Here is a 20,598-nt window from a genome sequence, read left to right on the forward strand (position 1 = left end):
CTGCACATTTTGAATTTTTTTGATTGTACATTACTCTGACAACCTTTCACATTAATCAGATGGGGCTCTTGTTGGAGAAATCAATTTCAAACAAAAATAAAAATATTGGATCCAAACTTGAAAATCAGAGGACAACAAATTTCAGATACGATAGGGATCATGAATCACACTAAACCATACAGTATAGCAATCTATCACTCCCATATATCCTCCCAATATCTAATGCTCAAGGACATGCTCAGGAGAATTAGGGCTAATTCAAAAGGGGACCTAAACCCCTTTCAGTCTTCAGCCTGCCTTCTCTGCATTCCTGTTCCTCCTTAATGGTAACATGGATTGAGGAGTGGAAGGCTTGACCTGAATTCATGAGAGTTTGGAGCCTATTCAAAGTGCGGTGTGTTTTCCAAACTAAGGGAGTTCATAGACTGAATCACTGGGACTGAGACTTTGCCCCAATAAAGCTAACTGAAATATGGTCACTTCACGCTTCTTTCTGAATCTGGTTGTATTCTGAGATGCTGGCAGTTACAATTCAAGAACAACGTGCAATTTAAAATCGTGTGTGTCTTTGTCTGTCCATGTGTGTGAGTGAGTGTGTGTGCCTGTTTCTCAATGAGGCCCATATTCTTGTGGCTCCTAACTTTTGTAGGATCTGAGTTTGAGAGTCTGCCACTGCTAGCATTAATGACTCCATCACACAACCTAAATTTAGGGTATCAAGACCTCATACTTAGATTACGTTAAACCATGTTTAGCGTATCAAAGACCACATCTTTACATAATGCTAAACCAGTATATCTGCACGATGTGTATGAATCTGCCTCCTTGATTATTTTTCCCCTTCCAGATTTGATCTGAGACAATTAGAAGCACTGGCTTCTCTTCTCAACTCAGTGTACTTTGTTACTGGGAACTATCATTACTTTTAACTATCCAAACAAGCCAGCTTCAGAGCAGCAGTTTAAAGTTAACTAGTCTGAACAAATCAGTGGTAGAACTTACCAGCTAGTTCAAATGCAATGACAAACCACAGTAAAGGGGAAGGTAAAATAAACACCTCTAATATTCTTTTTGGAGATGAGCCAGAGAGGATAGTGGAGCAGAGATTATACTAAATTATAGTTACACCAAATTCATTATAGTTACACTTAATCTTAGGTTAGTGTAACAGGTCATGGTGTAATAAACTACAGTTTAATGTAATACCTGAATACAATCCAAAGATGTTTCTGGGGCATTTGACTATTTCAATTTCAAGTGGCAGTTGAGTGACAATACTTCACTGGTCAATCAATCAGTATCTGAAGCCCAATGGAGCTGTGACTTGTTCACCCACACAGTGCTTCTTTGCTGCACTGGAAGATTCAATGCAAGCAGCACCATGCCTTTGAGATTACTTCAAGGGGGTTTAGTAATTTGACAGAAATTATAAGCAGCCTGGCCTGAAAACATCAAAAGCATTTTTTTCTGATTTCATTCTTTTTGAAATGCCTTCACACTTCAAAGAGATACACCCTAAGTTGAAAAGTTCATGGCTGTCAATTTCTCATCTACACGCCACTAAATGTAATCACGAATTCAGCCGGCGCACTGTTATGGCAGAACAAAGAGAAAAGTTCTACAATTTTCAAAGTGGAAAAACGCAGCCCCCTTTCAAAAAGGAAGGCATCCAGGGGTTGCTTGCTCATTATGTACTTCCTATTTCTCAGCAAAGAAACGTTCTTGGTTTCAGCAGGTAGAAAGTACCACCTGATGGGAGAGACTCTGCAGGTCATATGTGGGGCACAGTTTAACTTAAGGCCTGAAACAGAGAGTCTGGAACCCAGATATATTGTGGGATCACACCCAAGCAGTTACAAACAGCATGCAAAAAGCCCCAGGTTCACCTCCATAGAATAACAGCAGGTAGCAAAGTTGGGTGGATCTCTGGGGAAAAAAGAATAGTCAGCCTGGGCTAAAAGGTCAGTGCCCTGAATCACGACAATAAACTTCATATGCATAGAGATTCAAAAGGCTTCCTCAGAACCCTGTTAGGAACAGGATAAGCTCTTCCCCTCAGCTCTGCATTGCTATGAGGGAAGCTGAGTTTGTGAGAAAGGTCCAGATTAGATGTGATCATGCCAGATCTTCATAGGTTAACCTATAGTCTCTTGAAAGAAAGGGTGATTACCAACTCCAGTCCTGGATGGGGTCACACTCTCCTCCAGTGACTGTGTTCGCAGTCTGGGGGTGCTCCTTGACTCGTCGCTCCTGATGACAAATCAGGTAAATGCGACGGTCAGGAGTGCCTGTTATCAGCTTCGGCTGATACGCCAGCTGCGCCCTTTTCTGGAAGTAAGGGATCTTGAGACGGTTGTGCACGCGCTGGTAACCTCACGCCTTGACCTCTGTAATGCACTCTACATGGGGCTACCCCTGTGCTTGACTCGGAAATTACAGCTGGTTCAAAACATGGCAGCCAGGCTTGTGTCAGGTACATCTAGGAGGGACCACATTACTCCGGTTTTGAGGTCCCTCCACTGGCTGCCTATCAGCTTCCGGGCCCAGTACAAGGTGTTGGTTATCACCTTTAAAGCCCTAAATGGCTTGGGTCCAAGCTATCTCAGGGACCGCCTCCTCCCGTACAATCCTCCCCGCGCTCTCCGGTCCTCTGGGAGGAACTTACTGCAGCCTCTAAAATCTAGGCTTGCAGCGACCTCCCAGAGGGCGTTCTCTGCTGTCGCCCCCAAACTCTGGAACGACCTGCCGAATGAGATCCGTCAGATAACATCATTAGACAGCTTTAAAAAAGCGGTCAAGACGGATCTCTTCCGGCAGGCCTTTCCAGATTAACCATCCCGGCCCAGGTTCCCAGGTTCCCTGATTCCCTCATTCCTCCCGTGGCCCCATCTTAGTGATGGTTGAGGATCAACAGAGGGATATCAGGGTTTTTAGTTTTAATTGCTGTTTTTATGCTTGATATTGTGTTTTTAATATGTTATACTATTTAATACTGTCTTAAGGGGGGAGGGATAAAGGGTTTTTAATTGTCATATTGTATATTTTACTGTTGTTAACCGCCCGGATTGGTTTGCCAGAGGGCAGTATACAAATAATAATAATAATAATAATAATAATAATAATAATTATTATTATTATTATTATTATTGTTTTATTGTGAGAAAAGGATGCAATCAAAGGCATATCACCACCCACCATTTAACATGGCCTAGAAACATCTGCCCTCTTAGCTTTCAGGAGTCAGGAGATGCTGATCCACATGGCGGTGGCTGTGGTATGAGTTACAAAACAGGGCTTTGGACTCCCTGATCCTACTAGTTGTACCAATAGATAAACTGATAGGACTGATCAGAAGGATTGGGATGTTGAAAACACATCCAAGAGCCAATAATGGTGTATGTATACTGAACATTTGCAGTGTTGTCTGATTTCAGAAGCAAGATCATATTATTTTATTCCTATTTCTTCCATGTCCTCTGCCTAGCTGGATATTTTTAACAGCACTGGCATTGTGAGTATAGAAAAGGAGGGCTGGGGAAACATACACTTCCAGTATCAGGGTGCAACAGCATTATCTAAAGTTAAAAAAAAGGAAAATGAAGTAAAGCTTAAGCTGGAAAAGAATGGATGTGATCGCCTTCAACTTGGAAGATGAATAACAACTGTCTCCCTTATTGAGCATATGTAAACAGCAAAAGAGAGAAAAGGGGAGAACGAACAAGCCTGCTTGCCAGCTCACCCCAGCATGTTTTTTTTAGTAGTTCGATCCATTTTGCTACTGAACTGGAGAACATAAGAAAAGTGAAATCTGGGATAGAAAAAAAGAACCATCCTTGGATGCATTTTGAAAGAAACTTGCTAATGGGTTTCTAGAAGGTTCACGTGTTTTTCTTTACTTATGCGAGGCTTATCAGATCTGATTGTTTCATTTCACATAAGCATATATAGTTTTCAATAAAAAGTGTACTCAACTATGTTGTGTGTGTGTGTGTGTGTGTATACACGCAGGCATGTGTGTATAGGAATCTACTCCTATTATGTAATTTCTGTTATTTCTGCCTCTGGTATTAAATTTTCTGTTATAGAAGCAACACTCAGGAACACATCTACTTCACTAACAGGGGTACTTGGATGGGAGACTGCCAAAGATCTCTAAGTAGGGACAGGAAAAAAAACGTATGTCCTGAAACCACAGAGACCTGCTCCTGCCAGGCAGAGCTGACAATGCTGGACTAAACAGGCCAATGATCTGACTCAGTATAAGGCAAATACGTATAGCATCAGTACAACTACAAGGCCTGGTTCAGATGTTATTCTACAGCAGCCACATGTAGCATAGTACTAGTGTGCTAATCCTTGGTACAGATGCCAGTGTGGTAGGAATGAAGAAGGCATATGCATTTCCAAGGCTTTTGACCACCATGGCACAAACTGCACTGACATAACCCAGCATCCCTGATTTATGAAAGCACCTGGTTTCTCCACCTTACAACCTGTGCTTTGAGGGCTGCATCTTGAGCTGGAGCTGTCCGCTCTCAAGATGATGGGTGTTTGTTGGCCTTAAGCTTCAACAAGAGGTCACCTTCACTCTGCCTTGGCCTTTCCCAAATTCAACTACTGGACTATTGCTGCAACAAGCACCTCTCAAGTCAGTCTGATACATGTGCAGTGATACATGTGCTCTGGTGCCACAATAAATGACAATTCCCAGGATTCCCTAGCACTGAGTTAGGGCAGTTAAAAGCAGTCTCAAACTGGATTATTTCTCCACTGAGTTTGGACCTATGTTTCACATAAACTTTATACACATAGCCTGAAGATAATTTTATACAGTATTTCAAATAACTTTGTGCATGAAATAAACGTTATGTACCCTGAACTATCAGAAAGAAAAGGTGTCATTGTCTCAGCCACCCATGAAAAAAGTTTTGGATTTTGGAGAACTTTGGATTTTTCAGGTCAGAGATATTCAACCTGGCCCTGCTCTGTCTGTGATTTCACTGCCATTTGGTACTGCATCTAACAGTGCATTTTTATCGTATTTAATGGTTTTTCACTACTGTCCCAAGACCTCTTGAATACTAAAAGACAGGATGTACATTCTATAAATGAACAATCACACAAAGTGAAACTAATGTTTGAGAAGCTGTTTGCACTGGTTACCTTCCAATGCATCCTCTGCTTGCTGCCGTCTCTGAGCTAGTAACCGGTTCCCCATGTTCCTTCGGCGCCTGGGCATCCCATCTCCCCGCTCTGCAGTGAAAGGCTGAGGCCTGGCTGCTGCAGTGGCCACCACTTGCTGCTGGTGCTGCTCATCATCTAGAGAAAAGACAGATATTTTAACCTACCTCAAGTCCTGGCTTGTTTTTTCACCTGGGAGGTTACCCCGCCCCCCCCCAACAAATAGCACCACTGAAAATAAAAACTGGTGCTAAGGTCAGTGCTTACCTAAGAAAACTAAAATACAAAATATTAAAAGCTGTTTTCAGCTTTGACTTTTGTGGATTTGATTATTTGAGGTTTTGATTATTATGTTCTCTCTAGGAATCTCTAGGTCCTCCAGCGCAACTCTGCCAGAAGTTGAGCATAGAGTTGTGCCAGAAGACCCTAGAGAAAACATTTTTCTAGGCATCTGTAGATCCTCCAGCATCATTCTATGATCAACTTTTGGCAGATGTTGACCATGGAGTGCACTGGAGGACCTGGAGATCCCTAGAGAAGTGTTCTCTTAAGTAAAAACAACAGTGTTTTTAAAATATATTTTTTACTGTTTTCCCACATTCACGAGGGTCCTTCATCCCTAACCCCAGCGAATGTGGAGGGACCACTGCATTATTTTCACTTTTTGTTATTTTAGCTACTACTACTCATGAAGCAAAATTCTCACTGGTGGCTCCAGAGGATATCCTGCATTTTAAAATTAGCCCTAAAATGAGGGCTCCCCAGCGTGCTATGCTGCTTTTATTCTTCCCATTTAAGTCCATGTTATAAACAATTTTGATTGTGTAGACAGTTTAACATGATTTAAATCACAACTTTTGGTATTTTTTCTTCTTCTTCATGTATTTTAAAAAGCACACACACATGGAATTCTTTTTATTCTGAAAGCCTGCCTTGAGTCTGAACTTTGGGGGAAAAGTGGGGGATAGGATAGGATAAGGGCATAATGCTTAGACAAGAGATACACGTTTACTCAGAAGAGAGCTCCTTCCATATTGGCAGATTTTTTATCCATGGATTCAAGCAAACCTCAATATTGCCATTTTATATAAGGGACACAATTTTACTATGCCACTGTTTTTAATGGACTTGAGCTTCCACGGATTTTGGTATCCACAGTGTGTGTGTATGTATCCTGGAATGAAACACCAGAGGATACCAAGGGCCCACTGTAGACCGAAGCTTTAAAAGCACAATAAAAGAATGGCACATACTCAACAGAAACTAAAATGGCACTGCCTTTCACAACTGGATTTCACCTCCTACTACCTATGTCTCTGCAGAAGGCAAAATAAATGGGGAGCTGTTACGGCAGATCTTTCCTAGTGGTGCTTTTTTAAACAAAGCCAAGGACTTGAAATATATCTCCACAATTCTAGTCTTTCAGAAATTCAGAATACATGAAATTCAGGACACTGAAAATTAACATCAATACTTTGAAGCCTAATTACTGGGATAATATATGTAAAATAGTCTTCAACACACTGCTGGAGCAGCTTTTCACCGGAGGTGGGATAACACAACCTACCTCAAGGGACCAAGTTATTTTATTTTATTGCAACATGTCCAAAACCATGGAAAAAATGAACCACTTTTTGTATTTTGCCCTTTTTCCAGGTACCATATTTATCTAAAGGGCTATTCAAATGCTAACCATTCTCAAAACCAGCACAAAACAATGTAAAATGGAACGTTGGACTTACCTGAGAGACGTCCCTTTACAGCAGAGAAGGTCCGAGCATCCTGATCTTGGGTGGCTCCGCCCACTTGGCTCCTGGTAGGCAGGTAGGGAACAAAAGAGACAAAAGGCATGACCGGGGCCCTGGCCCCCCGCCCTTGCGGGCGGAGCTACCCAGGAACCCCAGTCGATTTTAAGCCGAACGCACCCTAGGATGAATGCAGTCTAGAGAAACTTGTCTCCCGCCCACCCGCGCCAGTAGGCAGATAGGGTGGGGAGGATGCTCGGACCTTCTCTGCTGTAAAGGGACGTCTCTCAGGTAAGTCCAACGTTCCATTTAGCAGCAGAGAAGGGGCCGAGCATCCTGATCTTGGGATATAAAAAAGCTGACCAGATACTAGGGAGGGCTGGCTGGCGCGGAGGGCGGATCTGACACTATTTGTTGTAACACCCTCCGGCCAAAGGCCGCCTCTGCCGATTGGAAGAGATCGAGCTTATAATGTCTGGTGAAGGTAGACGGGGACTTCCAAGTGGCTGCCCTGCAAATCTCAGCCAGCGGAGCGTTGGTGGACAGGGCCGCTGAAGTAGCTGCGCTCCTTGTCGAGTGAGCGGTGATGTCCCCCGGCGGCTGTAGGTTGAGTGACCTGTAGCACTGGACTATGCACTGCTTGATCCACCTTGCCAAGGTAGACACCGACACTTTTTTGCCCTTAGAGCTAGGTCGAAAGGAGACGAATAGCGCCTCAGACTTTCGAAATGTGGCCGTTCTCTTGAGGTAAACTTTTATGGCTCTGCGAACATCTAGAGTATGCCAACACTTCTCCAAGTCGGTTGTAGGTCGAGGACAGAAGGAGGGGAGGACGATGTCCTGAGTGGTGTGGAAGACGGAGTTGACTTTAGGGATAAAAGTTGGATCCGGTCTCAGGAGAACGGAGTCTGGCCTGATGATTAGCAGTTCCTTGCGGACGGAGAGAGGGCCGATCTCGGACACACGCCTCGCCGAAGCCAGTGCTGTCAGCATCAGCGTCTTGAAGGTCAGGAACTTGAGAGCTACTTCCCTAATCGGCTCGAAAGGCGAGATGGTCAAGGCCTTTAGGACTTGGTGGAGGTCCCATGACGGAAACCTATGTTTGGTTGGGGGCGCCTTGTTGGCGACCCCCCTTAGCAATCTACGGACATGGGGGTGCTGGGATATCCTGGCCGCCGCCTTATGGGGCAGGATGGAGGTGATGGCTGGCAGTTGCCTCTTGATAGTGTTGGGCCGCAGGCCCTGGAGAAAGCCTTCTTGTAAGAACTGGAGCACCGTCGGAACAGAAACCTTGATGAAGTCTTTGTTCTTGCGCTTGCACCACCTCCTGAACGACCTGAAGGTGTATTCGTAGATCCTATTCGTAGATTGGCGTCTCGATGCGAGGATGGAGTCAACCACTTCTGGGGAGTATCCGTAGCCACTTAGCATGTGGCGTTCAATTTCCAGGCGTGAAGCCGTAGCCAGGCTGGGTCTGGATGATGGATCTGTCCTTGAGCGAGGAGGTCCCTCCTGAGTGGAAGGGCGAAGCCTTGCGACGCCATGGCGAGGATCTCTGAGAACCAGGGTCGCCGCGGCCACGCTGGAGCTACCAGGATAACTTGCGATTTGGACCTGCGTATCCTGGCCAGGAGTTTTGTGAGAAGTGGAGTCGGGGGAAATGCATAGAGGAGGCCCTGTGGCCAGGGGTAGTTGAGGGCGTCCATTCCCTCGGCCCCTTCCGTTAGGAATCTGGAGAGGAACCTGGGTGTCTTGGCATTGGCGGGGGAGGCGAACAGGTCTAGGATGGGCTGGCCGAGTCTGTTGACGATGATCTGGAAGGTCTGAGGATGGAGGCTCCACTCTCCTTGATCTATGTCTGTTCTGCTCAGCCAGTCGGCTTTTGAGTTTAGGGATCCTTGAAGGTATTCTGCCTCCAAGGCTATGAGATTGGACTCTGCCCATGTTAGAAGGGATTGAGCCTCGTTCATCAGAGCCCTGGATCTGGTTCCCCCTTGTCGGTTGACATGAGCCTTGGCCGTGGTGTTGTCGGTTCTGATCAGGACTGACCTCTGACGGATCGTCCGCTTGAAGGCGAGGAGAGCGCAGTGAATTGCTCGGAGCTCCAGCCAGTTGATGCTGTGTGTTAGTTCTTCCGGAGTCCACTTGCCCTGGGCCAGCTGGGTTCCACAAACCGCTCCCCAGCCCCGAAGGCTGGCATCCGTGGTGATTTGGACACTCGGGGCCCCCCAAATTAGGCGGCCTTGGTGAATTGCATCGGACATCCACCAGCGAAACGACTCCCTTGCTTCGCTGGAGAGCTGTATCGTCTTGTGTCTTTTGAGGGCAATGGCCCGTTGGTGTGGCAGAAGGAGCCATTGCAGAGGTCTGGAGTGGAATCTCGCCCAGGGAAGGCACTGGATAGCTGCTATCATGAGACCCTGGAGGCGAGCTAAGAGCTGGAAGCTGGGGCGCCTGGAGGTCAGGGCCTTTGAGATGGCCTCCTGAATGGACTGGATCCGGTCTGGAGGTAGGCGTACCGTCCCTGCCTGGGTGTCTATTATGGCACCCAGATGGTGGATCTGTTGGTTTGGGAGCAGCGAGCTCTTCTCTAGGTTGAGGAGAAACCCATGATCCTGCAGAGACCTGAGAATGCAGGTGATGTCTTGAGTCCCCTGTCGCCTGGAGGACGACCGGATCAGAAGGTCGTCGAGGTAGGGATAGACGTGTAATCGCTGGTTCCTCCACTTGGCAACCAGCGCCACCATGATTTTGGTGAACACCCTGGGGGAAGAGGCTAGCCCAAAGGGGAGAGCTCTGTACTGATAATGACGTTTGCCATATCTGAACCTGAGGAATCTTCTTGAGGAAGGGTGCACCAAAATGTGTAGGTAAGCATCTTGAAGGTCCAGTGACGAGAGAAAGTCTCCTGGTTGGAGACCGTCTAGGATGGACTTGAGCGTCTCCATTCTGAACTTTTTCTTCAGGACGAATCGGTTGACCCCCCTGAGATTCAGGATGGCTCTCCAGGCACCGTTTTTCTTGGGAACCAGGAAGAAGGTGGAATAGCAACCTAGTCCCCTCTCTTGTCTTGGGACGGGTTCGATGGCCTTGATGTCTAGCAGGCGCTTGATGGCCTCCAGCAGGAGGTGGTGCTTGTTGGGATCGGCTGATCTGGGAGATGGTATAAACTTGTCTGGGGGCGTACGGTGGAACGTTATCCTGTAGCCCTGTCGAATGGTATCCAGGACCCATTTGTCCGAGGTGGATGTCTCCTAGATGTGGCTGAACCCCTGCAGCCTGCCCCCTACTGGGGGGGCGCCGTCATTGGGGGTTATTCTTGCGGGGCTGCTTGGATCCCGCTCCCTCCTTGGAGGAGAAAGATGGTTTTGTCTGTTTGTTAGACCTAGAATCTCCCCAATTTGATCTGTTGGGTCTGGACTCCCTGGCTCGAAAGGAGTTGGAGGAAGAGGGGTAGGAGGGTTGGGAGCGAAAGGAAGAGCGGCTTTTGTATTGCCTCTTATCGTCCCTTTTTCTGGAGGTGGGAAGGGCTTTTTTCTTGTCCTTGCCTTCTACTAGCACCGGTTCCAAGGATTCCCCGAACAACTTGGAACCGAGGAAAGGGGTGAAAGCTAAGTTCTGCTTGGATTTTGAATCCACATTCCAGCTCTTAAGCCAGAACTGCCTGCGGACTGCGACGGCCGCTGCCTGGGCTCTAGCGCACTGCTGGATGGTGTCGAGGGTGCCGTCGGCCGCGAAGGCTGCCGCCCTGGCAATTTTGTTAACGGTTTGTTTGACCCTGGTATCTGGGTTGGGTAGAATGTCCAGGAGTTGCCGGGACCACTGGAGGCTGGCTCGCATCACCATTGAGACGGTGGTCGCAGCCCTAATGGCAATGGACAGGGCCTCGTGGGCCTTTTTGAGTGCTCCTTCGGCCCTACGGTCCTCTGGGTTTCTGAGGGTGTCCTCACCATCCCTGCTGAACACCGCTGATGAGACGAGCGCCGACACAGGGGCATCCACGGATGGGACCCTGAGCCTGTCCATGACGGCTGGCTGAAGTACATAGTACTTGCGGGTAATGCCGTGGTTGGATTTGGCCGAGGCTGGTTTTGCCCATTCGTCTCTAATAATCTGCATGATGTTGAGTGGGCATGGGATTTGTTGGACTGGGGAGATCGGCACTGGGAACAAATCCTCGCTCATTTTAGGGAGGTCTGAATCTGGGGAAGGGGTGGCCTGGTCTGTAGGAGTGGTAAGGCCTAAGGTTTTGGTTGTCTTTTTTATCAGTGGCGCATAGTCCTCCTGTTTAAACAGACGAGAGGACAATTGGGGGTCTAACTTGGTGTCCCCTTCATCATGTGACAGCTCGCCCTCCTCTGCCTCAGAGGCTGAGAGGTTGTGAGTGTCCTCCGAGATTTCGTCCTCGGAGGACAGTGCAGCGCGAGGCCGCTTACGACTAGGGGCCCTGTCGTGTCGGGTGCGCTTGGCTGGAGGGAGGAAAGAGCGCTCCGAACCCGAGGAGGAGCCTGAAGACCCTTCATCCTCCCCTTCTGAGTCAGTGGCCCCTGAGTGGCTTAAAGGAGTCTGGCTGGGGGAGGGTGTGCCTCTGGCCGGGGCCCCCCGTTTTCTGGGAGCCTTGTGTCCCTGTCCCTCCCTGGCCTGGGGCTGGCTGTTTGTGGCGGGGACCTCCCCTATCCCCCCGGAGCAAACCCTTGTCGGCGCGGTGGCGCCTGATCCCGGCGCCGCGCGGGTGGGGTGACTGTGGGCATTGGCTTCTGGCCGCCCAAGATGGTGGCGCCCATGGGCGTCTGCGTGGCCAAGATGGCGGCGCCCATGGTTTGCCGCATGGCCAAGATGGCGGCGCCCATGAGCGGCCGCATGGCGCCGCTGGGGTACTTCCGGGTCGTCCGGAAGTGGGCGGAGCGCCGCCCAGCCAAGATGGCGCCCGCCATGGGCTGCCTGGTCGGCGATGGCCTGGGGTAAGCCCGGGATCATCCCCCACCCCCCCCGGAAGGGAGTCGCTGGGGAAGAAGGGCTGAGGGAGCATGGAACCCGGCCACATCAATAGCGGCCCGCGGCCCGGGAATGTAGCGGCCCCCCAAGGCGCCGCGCTGGGCTCGCGGGTGTGCAGGCCGGCGCCTTCGCTCCCTCCCTGGGCTGCCCCGGTGGAGGAGGAAGCTTCCTGGTCGAGGAAGGCCCTGAACCACCTCACCAACTGTGGCGGCGGGGGGGAGTTACTCACGTCCTCCTCGCCGGTGTTGTTAAGAGAGGGCTCTCCCTCTTCAGACCAGCCATGGGTCGTCTGGGAGTCCCTTGAGCCTGCAGCGGAAGGGAGGGCTTCCTCCGGCCGCTGCGGGCGCGCTTCCACGTCCAGGGGCGCCGCTGGAGATGCCGCTCGGCGAGCAGCCGGCAAAGCCGGGGCTGGCCCGGGCAAAGTGGAAGCAAGCTCTCCTGTGGCTCTGGTCTCCCTGTCGGCCGCCATGTCCGTCAAGGGGGGGGGAGGGGAGGCGGCAAGGGCAAAGGCAGCAGTAGGGGAAAAGGCTTTTTTTTTTTTTTTAGGTTAAGAGAGAGCTAAGGGACAAGAGGAGAGAGAAGAGAAAAGGGAGCCAGGCGAGTACAGGGAGCTAGCGATGAGCTTCTGGAGATGGATGGGAAAAAAACAAACGTCCTACCAGGTGCGAGGCAGGAAGAAGACTGGGGTTCCTGGGTAGCTCCGCCCGCAAGGGCGGGGGGCCAGGGCCCCAGTCATACCTTTTGTCTCTTTTGTTCCCTACCTGCCTACCAGGAGCCAAGCGGGCGGAGCCACCCAAGATCAGGATGCTCGGCCCCTTCTCTGCTGCTAAATGGGTCTCAATGCACTGCATATAAATTTACCAAATAACGATGGTACAATACTCATCCTGCTATTCAGTGCACCCAATTCCCCTTGCTTGGGAGTTAATAGGACCACTTTCTTTTCTAAGCCTTTCACTTTCAAATGAGTTGCTCTCGGAGAAAACTATTTTCTAATCCTTAGCTTCCAGACACTGGGTTGTGAGTTTGTACAGACACAATTCTGCAGATGTCCACGGGACTATTAACTACCCTCACTCAAGTATACCCCAAACTCGTAACAATAAGAAATGAGGATATTGCAAAAATATAAATTAAAACAAAATCGCTTTCCCACTACACCACAACTTCAAAATCTCTCATGACAGCAGAACAGATGGCTCAACTAGAGAAAAAGCTGCTGCACGGCAGACTAATTGCAGTTGGCATATTCAGTCTATGGACTCAGTAAAAAGGCAAATTAAATAGGATGACCAAGGGCTGGTGCCTCTTGCTCTCACTGCCCCATGCCAGCCCCATTTAAACAAAGCGGTGCCAATAAATGACACCAATAGATGATAGAAAGTCATCCACCACACCAGGGGCGTCACTAAGGGGGTGCAAGGGATGCAGAGTGCACTGGGTGACAGCTTGGGAGCCCATCTCAATCCCTCCCCTCTGCTAGGCAGGTCTTCTCAGCAAAGACGGGGAGGATGCCACCATCACAGAGCACTGCCCTTCCTTCCCACCGTCTTGCTTTTCAGGGTCCAGGTGGGTGGGTGGGCAGGGCAGCAGCAGGGAAAGGAGGGCAAGGACAGTCTGCTGTGTCACCCACCCATCCAGCTGCCCAGGACATTCTGGTCTGGCTGGGCAGGCAGGTGAAACAAAGTGGGGGTGGGGGGGGGGCGGAGGCAGTCCATGGATAAGGCAAAGACAGGGTGACCAGACACCTTCCTTTTCCAGGATGTGCCCTACATTTCAACCTTCTGTCCAGGGGATTTTCTAAATGTCTTCCGTTTTGAACACGACTAAGAAGCATAGATTTATTTTTATACCATCGGACCTTCCTATCCGTGGAGGATCCATTATGGGCCCCCCTGTGAATATGAAAAACACACAGGATCTCAAATCCTGTTGTCCCTAATGGCACCACAACGTGCAAGCAGCCACTACTCTAGATGCATTAACATGCTGCCATTCGGGACAATGGGGCTTGCCGTCTGCAGATGCTTAAATCGAAAAAGCAAGGGAGGGCCGGAGCGGTCAGCTACCCGGCTTGCCTGCCCAACCAGATGCCCAGATCTTTCTGGGTCTGGGGGGCATGTCCACTGCTACTGTTCCCACCACCTCACACCGAACACCAAGCCTAGTGATGCCACTGCACCACATACATTGCTAGCATACTGTGGAACTACTTGCCTACATTCTGGTTGCATCCACAATACATAAACAAACCAGGTTGACACTACAGTGGACCTTAGTTATACACTGGGGTTTGGTTCCAAGATCCTCTGTGGATAACAAAATCCATGGATGCTTGAGTCCCATTAAATGTAATGACATAGCAAAATGGTGTCCCGTATAAAAAATGGAAAGTCAGAGTTTGATATTTGAAATTTATACTTTTTTTTGAACATTTTCAAACCGTGGATGCTTGAATCCATGTATAAAAAAATCAGTGTATGAGAAGGGCTGACTGTACTTTAACTGCCATGGCTTAATGTTATCAAATTCTGGGGACTGTTGTTTGTTGAGGCACCAGAGGTCTTTGACAGAGAAGGCTAAATATCTCACAAAACTGGTTTCCAGAATTTCCTAGCACTGAGCCATGACAGTTAAAAGTGGTGGCTATCTGGATTATTTCTGCAGTGCAGATGAAGCCTCTGTCCACTTTGTATAACATGCAGGCAAGCTGTCTCTAATACTGTATGTATGTATGTATTTAAAGGATTTATATCCTGCCTTTTTGAATTTCATGGAATTCTTTTGTAAATTCAGTGGTAAACCAAAGAAGGGTGGTAGTGGTCATACCCTTTTCCCTTTTTAAGGCAAAATTTTATCCTCACAGAATACTTTTTTAAGGGGGGGGCATGTAAAAAAACTTGGGGGAACCGGTAAATGCAGACCTCTTTCAAGGTTTCCGGCCCAGGCAGGCAGTTAGAACAAATGGTTGGGGGTTCCTTCCAACTTTATAATTCAAAGTGGAGAAGGAAGAGATGCACAAGAGTGTTTGAGACACACTACATTGTGCAAGTATGTCTAAAAGCAATCTAATTCTGCACCGTCCGTACCACATCCTGGGAGACCTGCAGTTCCTCTAGTTTAAATACTAGCACAGCTCAGATGTTCTTGGCTTGTAAAATGTTAAGACTGACATGTGACAGAATGGTTGGAGAGAAAGATTTAATCAATGTTCAGTTGTGGACAACGCAAAGCAAGAAAAACAAATGTTCAACGTATGGTAAGGCCCACAAAGAGGGCCAGATGTGCCCTTCTGTATTCGGTGTCCCATTTATATGAAGCACAGAATCCCAATACAGTGGACCCTTCACATTCAGTGGGATGAAGACACAGGACCCCTGCAAATGTGGAAAAACCTCAAATAAAAAACCACCATTATTTTTGAGAGAGAGAGCAAATCTCTAGGAATCTCTAGGTCCTCCAGGAAAATTCTATGGTCAAGATTTCCCAGAAGTTGGCCATGAGTCCATGACATTGCACTGGAGGGCCTACAAATGCCTAGAGAAGGGTTCTCTCTTTCTAGGTCCTCCAGTGTGTCTTTTGGCAGATGTTGACAACAGAGTCCTGTTGGAGGACCTAGAGATTCCTAGAGAGAATGTATTAATCAAAGCCGCAAAAGTCAAAGCCGCAAATGGGGAGGGATAACTGTACTGCATTCTTGCGCCTGCCATCTAACTCAATTTCATTGTGGCAGGAGTCCATGATCCAAGATGAAAATGCTCATGCAGGATGATGATGATGATGACAACAATAATAATGCTAATATTTATTTATAACTCCTTTTCTACTAAAGGGTGGAACATCAAACATATATAATCAAAAACAGACAATAAAACATATAGGATCACCCTAAAGGTGGCCAGGCAGATGCTTGCTACTTATTAATGCCCTTTTTCGGAGCTAGGAAACACCCGCAGCATCGACGTTTAGGCTTACAATCAGAATTCCTTTAATATAAATTAACCACATTCCTCATGGGAACACACCCAGGGCAACAAGAATGAAACAAGAGACCGAGATGTTTCATGCAACAACAGTCACTTTGTGCTTTTAAGCCCAAGAGGCTACTATACTCCCTGAAATAAAAATACTGTATAGGAGGTGGTGACAACAGATATTCTGGGTAAGTTCAAGTTGAAAACTGACAAAGCCCTGCACAGGTTAAGATAATAATAATTATTATTATTTTATTTCTTACCCACCTATCTCACAGCTTGAGGCAGGTTAAGAGAACCTCTCCATTCAAATGTTCAAAAATGTGCAATTACAAGTTTTAGGACACACACACACACACACACGTTTCCTTTTCTTTCACTCTTGCTCTTGTAAGACATGTGAAGTCCTGGCTGTGACTACCCCAACCCCATGATCCGTGAATCTATACGCTCAGGTCCCCTATTAATTTATGGTGACCCTATAAATTTCGTATGGTTTTCTTAGTCTAGGAATAATCAGAAGCCTCTGCAACTGCCTACAGCACATGGTGATCTTCCGTCCAAATGCTAACCGGGGCCAGGATGGCCAGATATCCTCCTTTTCCAGGAGTAATTTCAAAATGCCCTTCTTAGCATGACTAAGAAGCATGAATTTCCATTTATATGATTAGTGTTTTTAGCTGTTGCTTGGGAATATCCTCCATTTTCCTTGAATGTCCTACAGTATGCAGTGCCTCTGCGGTTAGGACATCTGGCCACCCTCAACCAAGGCTGACCCTTCTTGGCTGCCAAGATCAGGCAGCATCTGGTGTCTCCAAGGTATTTAGAAGAAAGACATCCTACATAAAATTGGTATATACTATTCCCACCCCCTTTAAAGTTGATTTTTTTTTGGGGGGGGGAGGCAAGCATTTTTTCTTTTGATTTTTGTTGATTTGTATTGAATTATATTGTACTTTTTATTGCTGTAACCTGCTCAGATTCTACGTGATATAAATAAATCATCATCATCATTATTATTAATCAGTATCATCCAGGCTGCTAAGCATCAAATGTGAAAGCAGTCCTGTTGTGAAAAGTGACTGCCGCCGCACAGTGGCTGAGCATATGCTTTGTACCTACATGCAGTATTCGTAATTACAAGCCTTAGGTGGGACTCCCTGAAGCCTTGTGTTGCCTCTCAGTGTAGGAGGGCAAGACTGAGGCAGATTCCTTAGGAAAGCATTCTGCACAGGCTCAGAGGCACTCCGTTATTATAATAGGTTTCAAAGAGCAAAAACAGTCCTTGCCCACTGAAAAATTGGCTTCAGGAAATGGTAGTCCATAATTCATCTGGACAGCACTAGGTGGGAGAAGGCTGCTTGACAGGTTTGGAGTCTCTGACATTGTATCAAAACTAATAATATAAAAGGAATATGTGTCTAAAATGCATCTGAGGAAGTAGACTGAAGCCTATGAAAGCTCATGCTGCCAACTTCTTTCTTTCAATGAGTCTCAAAGGTGCTACAAGATCTCTCTGCGTATTGATTCTACAGACTAACACAGCTATATCCTTAAATTCTAATAATATAAAACATACACACACACATGTATATATGACACACACATACACAGCATGGCATAGTATGTAGCTCAAGTGGTGGCCTTCAACTCTGGAGACCAGGGTTCGATTCCCAGCTTGGCAATGAAACTCATTGGGTGACCATAGGCAAGTCACATACTCTCAGCCTCAAAGAAGGCAATGGCAAACTGTCTCTGAACAAATCTTGCCAAGAAAACCTCATGTTAGGATCACAGTAAGTTGGAAACAACCTGAAGGCACACAACATCATCATACATACAGTGGGCCCTTGGAATTTGTATTGTTTTTGAGTACTGAATTTTAAAGGCGCGGATGGCTGAATCTGTGGATACAAAGGGCCAACTGTGTGTGTGTTTAATATGGTTGTTCCTGTGTGCCTTCAGGTCGTTTCCAACTTAAGGCAACCTTATTGCAGGTTTTGGGGGGCTGAAAGTGCCTGACTCACCCAAAGTCATGAAGCGGGTTTCTGCGGTTGAGCAGGGATTCGGACAAACAGTCCAAAGCGCAAGCCCTTACACTGCGCTGGCTCTCACATTCATGTGTGTGTGTGTGTGTATAATCACACTCATATAAACACATATATGCAGTAATTCCTATTGATAGTGAGAGATGCAGAATAAGACATCATAGGGGCTCAATCAATGGCATGTCACTATTTTATTATACATTGACATTTTACTGTTCAGTTCCCATCCCTAGCAATCTCAATAGTAATATTGGCAGGGCTAGTTCTTATGTATATTGATTGGCACATGGATTTTCAATAAAGGTCAATAAAGTGAGAAATGGTTGAGGAAATAAAACACACGCACACACATATATTCCCAGACATCACTTGGTTGTTATTTGATGTTTCTTTTAATCTGTTGTTTGCATATTTTGTTGAATGACATTGTGTTTCGATTTTGTGTTATATTCTATTTTCTAGAATATACGCCACTTGCAGCAGGTCCATTTTATTTTATTCTGTTCTATGTACAGCGCTCTGTAAACTTTCCACACTTTATAAAGTTAATGATAATATATATATATGTGTTTATGTGAGTGTGATTATACATATATATATATATATATACACACACACACACACACACACACACACATATATAGCCGCTTTGAGTCCCAGTCCTGGGAAAAGAGCAGGCTACAAATAAATAAATAAATGTATTTATATATGATTATATATATAATTATACACACACACACATATACATATATATATAAGCATATATGTGTTTATGTGTGATTATATATATATATATATATATTAAACATTGTATATTATATAACACAGATACACATATTATAATTACACACACAGCTATTATCTCCCGACTTATGACGACCTTATTGCAGGCAAGATTTCCTCAGAGGAGGTTTGCCACTGCCTTCCTCTGAGGCTGAGAGAGTGTGACTTGCCCAAGGGTCACCCAGTGGGTTTCCACAGACGAGCTGGGAATCGAACCCTGGCCTCCAGAGTCGTAGTCCAGGGCTCAAAACCACTATGTCTCACGCATACAGATATCTAAAGGTACATAATAATCCACTAGTCCATTTACAGAGTGCCTTTCCCATTGGCTTTCCATACACTGTGGGAAGGCACTCTGCATGTGCTCAGAGGCACTCCTGCTTGGCAATTCCAAACACAGTCTGTTAGAAGGCCCACATCTTGAGGGAGGCCACACTAAAAGACAACAAATAGGTTCTGGAGCAGCCACAGGCCCTTCTCCCTGTCTCCCCCCAAAGAGAAGTGAGTAGCCCACTTAGCGTTGGCCCCCTTCTACGTCATCATTACCCGCCCGCGCCTGTCCTCTGACGCGACTGACGAAAATCAGGAGCGCCGCCAAGAGCGCCGCCGCCACGACGTACAGCACGGGGTCCATCTTCACCATGTGACCTCAAGCCACGCCCCCTGTCGCCTAAGCCTGTGGTGACGCGACCTAACGTGAGCGACAGGGAAGTTAGTCACGCCTCTCGCCGTAACCCCACCCCTTCATACTTGATCCGACCTATCCAGAGCGACAGAAAAGGTAGCCACGCCCCTCGCTTTAGTCTCCCTTCCAAAGTTGGCCACGCCCCCTCGCCTTAGTTTCTCTTCGTGATTGACGCGACCAACCCTGAGCGGCAGACACGTTAGCCGCGCCCCCTCATCTTAGCTCCTCCCTTAACTGCGCCAATAGCGACTTTCGCCTCCCTTCCTGGTTGACACGACCAATCCTGGGCGACAAGAAATCTAACCACGCCCCCTCGCCTTAGCTTCTCTTCATGATTGACGCGACCAATCCCGAGGTAGCCACGCCTCCCTCCAGGATTGACGAGACCAATCCTGAGCGACAGGAAATTTAGCCACGCCCCTTTATTTTAGCAAGTTAGCCACGCCCCCGAGCCCGAGCCCCTCCCTTTCTTGGTTGACTCGACCAATCCTGAGCGGCAGGAATATTAGCCACGCCCCCTACTCCTAGCGCTTCATGATAGAGCCGACCAATCCAGAGCGAGAGGAAAGTTAGCCGCGCCCACTTCTTTGCAGGCGTCACCAAATCTACAGTACGGAGAAGGCGGAGCCATGGTGCGGTCCTTTTGGGCGGTAGCCTAGCAACCAAGGAGGGCCTTGCAATATGGCTATCTAATAGCGTGCCTGTTTGGAAAAATATTGTTTTTAAGGCCTTTGCCCGTTAAAAGAAGACGCAGTTTTTTATGAGGGAGAAACATTTACTCTCTTTAAAGTATTTATGGCAAAACGTCTTGATATTTCCAAAGCTATATGGCTTTATTTAGGGCCCTTGCTCATTCGAGGGGCTGCCTAATCTACTGCCTGCAGGGCTGTGGCAAATAGTATTGAATCCTTGTAGCTGCTGACTCTCACTTTTTTAAGTCCTGTGTGGGATCCTGGGATTTGTAGTTTGACAAAGGCTTTGGCCTTCCTTGCCAAAGAGGCCTGGTGCCTAGTTCTTACCAAACTACAAATCCCAGGATTCACTAGGCTACGGTGGAGCCAGGGCAGTTAAAGTGGGGTCAAAATGCATACCTAGGCTGCATCCACACTGGAGATATAACCTGGTTTGGCACCGCTTTAACTCTATCTGGCTCAAGACTATGGAATTCTGGGATTTGTAGTTTGTTT

General features: G+C 47.3%; 1 protein-coding gene across 3 annotated transcripts in view; it reads right to left on the reverse strand.

Annotated features, from left to right (window-relative positions):
- Window positions 1–19,585, reverse strand: part of DDRGK1 (DDRGK domain containing 1) — a 45,077-nt gene extending 25,492 nt beyond the window's left edge. Inside the window, exons 1-2 of one of the 3 annotated variants that reach the window (XM_089526384.1) lie at window positions 19,273–19,585; window positions 5,164–5,319 (exon numbers count right to left, since the gene is read on the reverse strand). In XM_089526384.1, coding sequence (XP_089382510.1) covers window positions 5,164–5,319; window positions 19,273–19,369 — 253 coding nt within the window. In that variant the 5' untranslated portion in view covers window positions 19,370–19,585. Of the gene's footprint in view, window positions 1–5,163; window positions 5,320–12,782; window positions 12,843–19,272 lie in introns of those variants that run through there. The other 2 variants (XM_089526383.1, XM_089526385.1) reach the window with 2 other exon arrangements.
- Window positions 19,586–20,598: the final 1,013 nt, after the last annotated feature.

The sequence above is a fragment of the Sceloporus occidentalis genome, unplaced genomic scaffold (genome assembly GCF_023333645.1).
Source record: "Sceloporus occidentalis isolate IW3139 unplaced genomic scaffold, rSceOcc1.0.p SCAF_5, whole genome shotgun sequence".
Classification (NCBI taxonomy): Eukaryota; Metazoa; Chordata; class Lepidosauria; order Squamata; family Phrynosomatidae; genus Sceloporus; species Sceloporus occidentalis.